We start from the raw sequence: 10,803 nt of genomic DNA on the forward strand, positions 1-10,803 counted from the left end.
AAGGAGAGGTTCAAGAAGAGACTTAAAGGTGAATAATGAGGTAGCTATTACTATTATACAAGGTTTGCAGAATCCACCTACGTACCAAGCAATCAACTTGTGGAACTTGTTGCCAGGGGATGTTGTGAAGGCCAAAACTATAGCCAGGTTCAAAAAAGAATAAGATATGTTCATGAAGGATAGGTCCATCTTTGGCTATTACCCAAGATAGTCAGGGGTGCAAGCCCATGATCTGAGTGTCCCCAAGCCTGTGAGTGCCAGGAGCTGGGACTTAACAATGGGCTAGATCACTCATTAAATTGCCCTGTTCTGTTCATTCCCTCTGAGGCATCTGGCATTGACCACTGTCAGAAGACAGCATACTGGGGTAGATGGACCATTGGTCTGACCCAGTCTGGCCGTTCTTATACCAACTCCTCAGCCATTCACCCCCTGTGCAATGGAACTTCCCTCCCTCAACCCCCCCACACGCCCATCTCAGCTTCACAGAGGGCTTTCTCTGGTCCTTACTACCTAGGTGAATTTCATTCCTTGTGTTCTAGTTCCTTTGTCTCCGCTGATTGCATCCCTTTTACTGTCTGTTTAAAAGTTTCAATTACTATTTTCAAATGTACAGAGAGAAAAAGAAAACCCTATTATATGTAATTGCAATAAATATATACCATGTAACAAAGACCATAAAGACAGCAGGATGGGTTATGCAACTGTTTATAAATCATAGTTCAAATGACATCTGCTTTGTAAGGGAGACAGAAACACTGATATTGTTTGGATTTGACCCACAATTATTTGAAGTAACAAATTTTATTAAATTCTTTATTCTTTTCAAGGAATTTAAATTATTTTTATAATGTAAGTTAAATACAATGAAAACAGAACAATACCTCTACACAAACAATGAACTGAAATAAGAAACAGTAATGCTATAAAGAGAAAAACATGAAATTTTAAGATAGGTTTTCTATATAAATTATGGTAGAGAAAAAATGAATAAATTAAAAATTATGTAAAAAGAGAAAAACAAATACAGTCTGAATAGTTTTCAGAGTAGCACCCGTGTTAGTCTGTATTAGCAAAAAGAAAAGGAGTACTTGTGGCACCTTAGAGACTAACAAATTTATTTGAGCATAAGCTTTCATGAGCTACAGGTCACTTTATTGGATGCAAAGCTTATGCTCAAATAAATTTGTTAGTCTCTAAGGTGCCACAAGTACTCCTAGTCTGAATAGTGGAAATGAGCACAAATATGAACGAATTTTATCTTTTCAAAACATTCTATAATTTCCATCCCTGCTGAGACTGTGATACAGCAAATTCATTCTTATCCTTGTCTTCTTCCTTGACTGTAAATTGTCATGCACCACAATGGCACTGGTTTAATAAAAAATAACTGGACCTTCCATTTTCATGATAAGTAAGGCTGATAGTTTGTCATAGCAAGAAAATGCCAAAAGCACAAAGTTAGGGGGGTTTTGTTTGTTTGTTTATTTGTTTCTTTTAAAGGGAAATGCCCACAGGATTTTAAATAATTTTATTCTCCATTAAAAGTGCTCAGTTACTGTCTTTAATAATTTGAGTATCTACTGATAGATGCACCCTCAAAATAATATAAAAGAGATATAAAATATAACACACTGGGTAGTTTTGTCTTGTTTTGACAAAGCATTATGTACATTCCTACATTACATAGTATAAAACCATTTAAAAAACTAACTCACTCTCCCCTGCTTCTCCACTACAGTGGATACTGAGAAAGCCAAATTTGCAAAAGTTTCTTTAATTTTTATGATGAAGCCCTACAAGATGGGTTTAGTAATGGCTCTGACACAGTTTTAACCTAAGACTCATACTTAGCCTCAGATACCAAGGTGACAGGCATCACAGAACAATGTAGATGGAAAGCACTTGTACAGTTTTTTTACATTCCAAGCACTATACAAACATTATTATTATTAGTGTTAATTATATGCATTGACAACTATCAGAATGAGATCCCCTTTTGCTAGGAATGTACAAATGCACAGAGAGAGGCAGTTACTGCTCCTAGGATCTTATGACCCTAAAAATATTTAACTAAACGTTAAAATATTAACTAATTTTCTATTAAATCGTGGAGTTATTTCCTTGGCAGTGTGGTAGAAACGCCACTATTTGAAACATTTAAAACTGGACTGTAAAACACAGCCAGGAACAATCAGGCACTGGCAAGGGAGATGGCGGACAATATGACATGAAGGTCTTTTCCATCCCTAGTTTCTGTAATTAATTATTAGAGTGATTGGTTGCTTTTCAGTACAATTTTGAGGTTGCTTACATCTGTACAGGGAATTATTACTCCTCTCTTGCTCACAGGATTCACTGCTGAATGTGATGACTTGCTGTGGAAATATGCGTCATAGAATCATAGACTATCAGGGTTGGAAGGGACCTCAGGAAGTCATCTAGTCCAACCCCCTGCTCAAAGCAGGACCAATCCCCAACTAAATCATCCCAGCCAGGGCTTAGTCAAGCCTGACCTTAAAAACTTCTAAGGAAGGAGATTCCACCAACTCCCTAGGTAACGCATTCCAGTGTTTCACCACCCTCCTAGTGAAAAAGTTTTTCCTAATATCCAACCTAAACCTTCCACACTGCAACTTGAGACCATTACTCCTTGTTCTGTCATCTGCTACTAGATCCATCCTCTTTGGAACCCCCTTTCAGGTAGTTGAAAGCAGCTACCAAATCTCCCCTCATTTTTCTCTTCTGCAGACTAAACATCACAGTTCCCTCAACCTCTCCTCATAAGTCATGTGTTCTAGTCCCCTAATCATTTTTGTTTCCCCTCCGCTGGACGTTTTCCAATTTTTTCACATCCTTCTTGTAGTGTGGGGCTCAAAACTGGACACAGTACTCCAGATGAGGCCTCACCAATGTCGAACAGAGGGGAACGATCACATCCCTCGGTCTGCTGGCAATACCCCTACTTATACATCCCAAAATGCCATTGGCCTTCTTGGCAACAAGGGCACACTGTTGACTCATATCCTGCTTCTCCTCCACTGTAACCCCTAGGTCCTTTTCTGCAGAACTGCTGTCTAGCCATTCGGTCCCTAGTCTGTAGCGGTGCATGGGATTCTTCCTTCCTAAGTGCAGGACTCTGCACTTGTCCTTGTTGAACCTCATCAGATTTCTTTTGTCCCAATCCTCTAATTTGTCTAGGGCCCTCTGTATCCTATCCCCACCCTCCAACATATCTACCTCTCCTCCCAGTTTAGTGTCATCTGCAAACTTGCTGAGGGTGCAATCCACACCATCCTCCAGATCATTTATGAAGATATTGACAAAACCGGCCCGAGGACCAACCCTTGATACACTCCACTTGATACCGACTGCCAACTAGACATGAAGCCATTGATCACTACCCGTTGGGCTTGACAATCTAGCCAACTTTCTATCCACCATTCATCCAGCCCATACTTCTTTAACTTGTTCGCAAGAATACTGTGGGAGACCATGTCAAAAGCTTTGCTGAAGTCAAGGAATAACACGTCCACTGCTTTCCCCTCATCCACAGAGCCAGTTATCTCATCATAGAAGGCAATTAGATTAGTCAGGTATGACTTGCCCTTGGTGAATCCATGCTGACTGTTCCTGATCACTTTCCTCTCCTCTAAGTGCTTCAGAATTGATTCCTTGAGGACCTGCTCCATGATTTTTCCATGGACTGTGGTGAAGTTGGCTGGCCTGTAGTTCCCAGAATCCTCCTTTTTCAAAGATGGGCACTACATTTGCCTTTTTCCAGTCGTCCGGGACTTCCCCCAATTGCCATGAGTTTTCAAAGATAATGGCCAATGGCTCTGCAATCACATCCGCCAACTCCTTTAGCATTCTAGGATTCAGCACATCCAGCTCCATGGACTTGTGCTCGTCCAGCTTTTCTAAATAGTCCTGAACCACTTCTTTCTCCACAGAGGGCTGGTCACCTCCTCCCCATGCTGTGCTGCTGAGTGCAGTATCCATTTCACTGCATTGTCAATAACTGCATAAGTAGAAGCAAAGCCAGGAGTCTAAATGCAGTGACCAACACTTTCATTCCAAAACTTAGAGATATTCAAATAACTGGTCTGATTGTAAGAGATGCTGAGCAGCTGCCTGTCAGTGAGAGTTCAATAGTCCTTTGAAAATAAGGCCAATTATCATTTATCTGTGCCTAATATGCATTTTGAATGTGGGAAGCTGGGTTACTGACTGAAAAAATAGGAAACGTTTCTACAAAATGACTACCAATCACTAAACTACATTTCTGGGGTCAGAGTTCATGCCCCCTTCCCAGGTATAAAAGCTCCACCTTCTGGGTGTGTCTCTATTACAAGGAGCTTCTCCTGCAACAAAAACACCAAAGGCAGGTAATAATGTTCCTGTTCTCTGTAGCTACCTGCTAGCACAAAAAAAATATACAGTATCCCCAGGTTCCTCTTTGACAATCAATACTTAGTTGGTTTATCCCTAATAGTATATGAAAGCTTAACATACATTTATTCAGATTCCTAATTTACACAATTTTTTTGTTACAAAATAGTGATTGATGCATTTTTTTATTTACTAGATTATGATTAATTTTTTACTTATAATTTCTGTCAAGATATATGTGGATGGAAATTAGAATTCAATTCATGCACAAAAACAGCATTTACTTTTTTTATTGGTTAAATAAAACTACTTTAAATATGCAGCAAATAGAAAAAAATAGTTTATCAAAACATGTTTTACATGTAAAACTAAGTGATTTATTAAACAAAAACTTGAATAAAAAGACTGTATGTTAATACAGCCACAAGAGGCACTCGTTTGTGATGCAGAGACCAGGGATGGTCCATTCACTATGAAAACTAACTTCTACGCACTTTAATTTCACCGGATGCATGAAGTGGACATTTGCTAATTGTTTGAAATTTAAGTTAGTATTTGGGACTTTTGTCTTGGTGTCCATGATTCCTGTGCTTTGAGAAGTGCCTGTGCACATATTGTAGGACTGTGTCAGCAGTGATATAAAAGGGCTTGCATTTTCTTTTAATGATAGAGGAGCCACAGTGTGTGAAATGAGGCTCCTAATACTATTAGGGTGCTGTGTGGAGTCAATGGCAAAACTCCAATGGGAGCAGGATTGGGCCCTAATTAACTGAAGTTTGCAAAGTGCTTTGAAATCCTCAGCTGGAAATTACAAAAGTGCAAAACATCCTTTATAAAAAGTCCCCAGTAATAGGGCTTCTATCAACGTCCTTGGGAGACTGTACTTCGGTGTAAGAGATGTCATTCTCAGGAAGTCCTAGCTCGTAGGCATCACCTACAGCACCTAAATGACTTCTACCTCCTGAATCTCTGTTGGAAGCGGCTTTTTACTGTTCTATTCACTTCTTGGGTAAACTCATACGTCTCAGAGGAACTTCCTATCACATCAATGTGAGTATCATAAGGAATAACCAGAACTTTGGGGAATCGGGATTTTATGCTCTCACATGCCTGTTTATATTTCTGCCTTTCAGGTCTGGTGTTGCCATCAAGAGAGAATCTTTCTTTACGTAATCTGCAGTGAAGTTTTGCAGACAAATCTTCAATTCCCTCTTTGGCTCTTTCTAATTCTTTAGAATCAGAACTTGCTCTGGCATTTTCTAGATATATTGTGGTGATCTCACCATCTGTGACTTCATGACTTACAACATTGTATTTTGCCAGACTTTCCTTGTATAAAAAATGTTTCATGTAGTAGTATATATCTGTGTCAAGGACAACCACTTGTTCTTTCCTGTTTACATTACGGACGAAAGTATTATTTGACTCCACAAATAGTCCACACTTCTGGGTCCTGATGTTAGGTCTCTGATCTGGCTTTCTCTCTCCCCTCTTGCCCTTCCCTGAAAGGGAATTTGCTTTTAATAACAAATTGTCTTTTAGTGACTTGATTGCTGGGAATGACCCTTGAACAGAAATTTGTCCATTGGATTGCAAAGGACTGAAGCTCAAGGCTGGGATAGTCTTCTTAAGCTCCTGCACCAGATCTTCCAAAATGTATTTATCTCCAAAAATGGACAAATCGAGAACAGATGAGACACAGGTGAAGACCTATACGTGTAAAATAAAAAGCAATTAATAAGTGCACCACAGGCATGACCACACCATTAGGACGCTATGATGGAAGCACTTACGTGTTCACTATAGAGAGATATTTTCAGAGGATAATACCTGCCCAGCCTCTTGTCCTCTAGTCTGTGTTCATCTTTCTGGAGAACATTCTCTGTAACTGAGAAGAAAATTCAGACTCAGTTTGTTTTGCAAGAGGATGATAATGTTTTATTTCCTGTCTGATGGTTGGAATACTTCATACGTGTGTTTCTCTTGATGGTTTCCCTAGTGATTTCCACATTGCTCAATATTCTTGCCTGATATTTTATGTATTTCTCAAAATTGTTCAGACGAGAGAGAGAGCAGCCTGTCTCCTTAGAACATTAATTGGCAGAGATTTATTCCCCAACGCTTGACTATAAAAATCTCATCTGCTATGCAGGTTATAGATTTATTCTTTTACTAGTCTTAAAAGACACAAATACTCTGCATGAAGCCTATTCACATTTTTGCCCTTAATAAACAGGAGGAAATCTTAAAATTTGGGATTAATATGAGGACGTTCATGTGTAGTGTTAAGTTTAATGTTCTAAATTACATACTCTTCTTTCTTGGGTACAATTATGTTGTTTGTTAATATGAATACCTTCTTGATCTTCAAAAATTATGTATGCAACTCCTTTTATTGCTGTTGGATAAACCACATCTTTCACATCTCCACCCCTATTCTTTGTCTTTTGGAAATGAATCATCAATATGTCAGCCATGACATCATCTTTCACAATGCCATCTGGAATACCAGAGACCGCAACTGTTTTCTCAGAATTGGCAGCTCGTCCTGGGGCCTGTGGACAGAGACACAATACATTGTAAATACAAGTTATACGTGAAATGACTTATGCCATTAGCTGTTCCCTCCCCATAAGAGATTTCCCAGTACCTCTCTGATATCCACTCTGTCACACCATTCCTCCTGTACAGAGATCCATAATACACCTCTTTCCATTCCTGCGGCAGGAAGAATGCTGAATCAACTTTGGATTCTCTCCATAGACCTCACAGAACATTTCACCAAAGAACTCCAGGCTTAATTTTCCTTTACATTAAAGGTTTGTCTACATTACAGAAGCACAGCTACGGTGCTGCAGCTGTGCACTGTAGCGCTGTACTGTACAGGCTTCCTACATCAAAGGAAGGGAATTTTCTGACAGCGTATACAATCCACTTCTCAGAAAGATGGTAGGTAGGTCAACAGAAGAATAATGTTGTCTTAGCTGCGTCTACAAGGTGGGAGGGTTGGTCAGGGCATGTTATTTTTCACAGCCCTGAGAGATAGAGCACAGTCAATCTAAGTTTTAGGTGTAGACCAGGCCTAAGGCCTTTTTACACTAGTAGGGTAAATCACATCAACTTCAAATGCCAAATCAGAGCAAGTGAAAAACAGACTTTTAGACTTAAATGGCTTCTAAAATGAGCAGAATTTGGTGTGATATTAATAAGACTACTTTTGTTCCTTTTTCTGATTCCAACATTGAGTGTGTGAATAGAATTGGAAAGTACTACTGTGACCGGAGTCCAAGGGGGGCCATGCCGAGATTGCTCAGTCAGGGCAAAGTACAAAGAATGGGGCAGACAATCCCCAAAACGAGTGGATATTTCTAATACTTAGATTCACCAAACCATTAACAAAATAGCTTCTACAACACCTTACTTGTTACCCAGAAGCCAGAAATACAGTTCCCTTAAACAATCCAGCCTTGAGCTCCTACCCAGACAGCCAAGTCAAATATGACAAGGATTACTGAAAATCTTGTTCATCATATAAAAAGCTCTACCAATCCCAAAGTACCAGACACATTACTCACCAGGTCAATGAATATTTCAGATCTTACCCAAATAAAGGCTTACAGCCAATTCTTATTAACTAAACTAAAATTTATTAGGGAAAAAAAAAGTATTGGTTAAAAGATCATTATGCAAACAGACTTGAATAAAATTCTTAGGTTGTTTTCACAATACAGATGGTGAGCTTTAGAGCTGCGAAGAGTTCTTTCAGAATAAGATCCTTAGGTTACATTCCAACATCCAATATCAGGGTGATCAAAACTGGAACTGGAGAACTCAGTCTTGTGAATCAAACTTCCCATGACAAAGCTTAAGCAGATCTGAGTTACAGGATCAGGGCCCTAGAGTTCATCTTATAGTTCTCTGGCAACCTCTTGATAGCAGGCATTCCTTGGATAAAGCATTGTGGATTTGAAGTAAAACCTTCTATTTCCAAAGCACCACCTTTAATTAGCTACACGGATTAGCATCAGGCAACAGTCCATCTCCTGCCATTTATAGGTAGTTTACTACAAACTTCAAAGAGAAATGAAGAAAATGATACTACTACATTCACAGTTTATCTAAATGTTTTCTCCTTTTGATCTCTGAATTAACAGAATACAGTGTCAGACAGGAACCATTTGGTTACACTGTCAGTCTCTAACAATATATATGTAAACACACCAAAAAATACAATCATTATATACTAATATATCTCTAAAGTCATTTAGCCTGCAAGTTGCTTAACCCTTTCTGGCTCAGTGTCACAACTACTATTTACTGTTCAGTAAAGAGAGGTTTTGTAACAGTTCACTGATTTAAGAAGAAGTAAATAATTTAGTGTTTCGTCATGAAGCCATCTATAGGAATGAAGTGTCAATTTCTGAGTGGCTGTGAGCCAGGTCAATTTTTCATGACATTGTTTACACTACTGTAAGCAGCTCTCTTCTGGATTTACACTGCAGAAGGTAGAGCCAGGGCTAGCATAGCAGTTATAAAGCCTGCAAAACATGCCACAGGATGATAATTTTTCACTGACATGGATTCACAGCTACGTGGACCACCAGTCTATTATTTCCTAAGGGAGTCAGAAGACAGATTCAACGACAGTGTAGCAGTGCACCCTGAAAGCTTTAATATGAGAAGACATGAGCCCTATTTTGATCAGGCTTCACATTTAAAGAGCTATAAGTTTTACTTATGAAATGGTGATTTTCTTCAGTATAAACCAATTTGTTTTTGTTCATCTTGATAACATCGTGGGGCAGATTTTTACCCCACTCTCAGACAGCACAATGGGACTGGAGACAGGCAACTCCCCAGCTAGAGGGAGTTTCCAGAAAGCAAACAACCGCCAGAATTGGCATCTTCTACATAGCCTCTGGCACAGATTGGGAAGGAGGCACGGCTAGAACACTCATCTGGCAGACAGTCCCTTAGGAGGCCTTACCAGCTGGCATGCTGAAGCAGCCCTGAGGCTACCCAGCACTTTGGTTAGTACACATTTTCAAAGTTTCAGAGTAGCAGCCGTGTTAGTCTATATTTGCAAAAAGAAAAGGAGTACTTGTGGCACCTTAGAGACTAACAAATTTACTAGAGCATAAGCTTTCGTGAGCTACAGCTCACTTCAAAGTAGCTCACGAAAGCTTATGCTCTAATAAATTTGTTAGTCTCTAAGGTGCCACAAGTACTCCTTTTTCTATTTTCAAAGTGTTTCCTTAAATTACAAAGAACTTGCTAGAGAATGACTGTTATTTAACTGGGCCCTGGACCAATTTCGTTTGCTGTTATCAAGTCAAACCACACAATTCCTGTTTCAGCATATAAAACAGATGAATATTGTTCCTGTGCTGGGTTGCGGAAGCAAGTAGGGCCAAGGGGGAATTAGGCAGGAAAAATAATACAGCCCCTCCCCCTCCGAGGCCCTATTGCAACTGCACTGCCCAGCAAGTGGGCTCCCTAGGCACGGGGCTTCTGCACCGATGGCCTTGACCTCCCGCAGCTCCTCCACAAACAGCCAGTTTTTGGGGGCAAACCCTGCTCCTGGCCTGGCACGGGGTGGGGGGATTTCTCGGGGGGGGGGGGGATCCCCTGTGAGATTTTTCTTCCCCAGAGCAGCGTCACGCGGACCGTAGGGCAGGCTGAGCCCATTTCGACCAACGATGTTTTTTATACGCTGCAAGAACTGGGGGGGGGGGGGGGTCAGCCTATTGCGAACCGTGCAGCGTGGGGCTCGGTACCAATGCGTCACGCAACCCCCCCGTCCAAAGCCCCCCGCGAGCGCTCCCCTCAATTCGAGCCCGAAGTCCTGCCGAGCCAGCTCGGAGCCCCTCTGCTACACGCGGTAAAAAGAAACACACCCAGGCCGAGACACTTGCCATGATCGCACCGCTCGACGCCGCTTTACTTTCACTTCTTACTTTGGTTTCCCGGACAGCCGGGCCGTTCTTCAGCCCGTCTCGGCGCAATGCTTGCTGGGAACTGTAGTACCCGGCGTCCTTATCGGGGGAGAAGAGTGCGCTGTCAACGGGGGCCGTCAACTACACGTCCCAGGTGACAGTTCTCCCCGGGCCGGCGGCCGCTTCTGTTTAGACGCTGAAGAGCGACGCCCCGCTTCTGTCGCTGACATCAGTGGATTTACACAGCCGAGGTACATTTCACCCTTAACCCCTAAAGGGATTTGCGATGCAGAGATTCGGTGTTAACTCAGGTGTCTGTGCCCGGTTTGCACTTGGATTTTGTATGAAGAAAAGGAGGACTTGTGGCACCTTAGAGACTAACCAATTTATTAGAGCAGAAGCTTTCGTGAGCTACAGCTCACTTCATCGGATGCATTCAGTGAATTGAATGCATCCGATGAAGTGAGCTGTAGCT

At 41.1% G+C, this 10,803-nt stretch overlaps 1 protein-coding gene across 4 annotated transcripts; it reads right to left on the reverse strand.

Annotated features, from left to right (window-relative positions):
* Nucleotides 1-4,666: 4,666 nt before the first annotated feature.
* Nucleotides 4,667-10,536, reverse strand: RBM43 (RNA binding motif protein 43). Of its 4 annotated transcripts, XM_038422695.2 has the most exons (5): nucleotides 10,308-10,372; nucleotides 7,043-7,110; nucleotides 6,749-6,947; nucleotides 6,186-6,280; nucleotides 4,667-6,102 (listed from the first exon to the last, which is right to left on the reverse strand). In XM_038422695.2, the coding sequence occupies exons 2-5, from the start codon at nucleotides 7,106-7,108 to the stop codon at nucleotides 5,347-5,349; spliced, it is 1,116 nt and encodes a 371-aa protein (XP_038278623.1). In that variant the 5' UTR covers nucleotides 7,109-7,110; nucleotides 10,308-10,372; the 3' UTR covers nucleotides 4,667-5,346. The 4 variants fall into 4 exon arrangements, with proteins under 4 accessions (XP_038278623.1, XP_038278629.1, XP_038278628.1 ...); XM_038422701.2 differs by lacking the exon at nucleotides 7,043-7,110 and having other exon boundaries at nucleotides 10,308-10,536; XM_038422700.1 differs by lacking the exon at nucleotides 7,043-7,110 and having other exon boundaries at nucleotides 10,290-10,399.
* Between the last annotated feature and the right edge of the window lie 267 nt (nucleotides 10,537-10,803).

Source organism: Dermochelys coriacea, chromosome 11 (assembly GCF_009764565.3).
Source record: "Dermochelys coriacea isolate rDerCor1 chromosome 11, rDerCor1.pri.v4, whole genome shotgun sequence".
Classification (NCBI taxonomy): Eukaryota; Metazoa; Chordata; order Testudines; family Dermochelyidae; genus Dermochelys; species Dermochelys coriacea.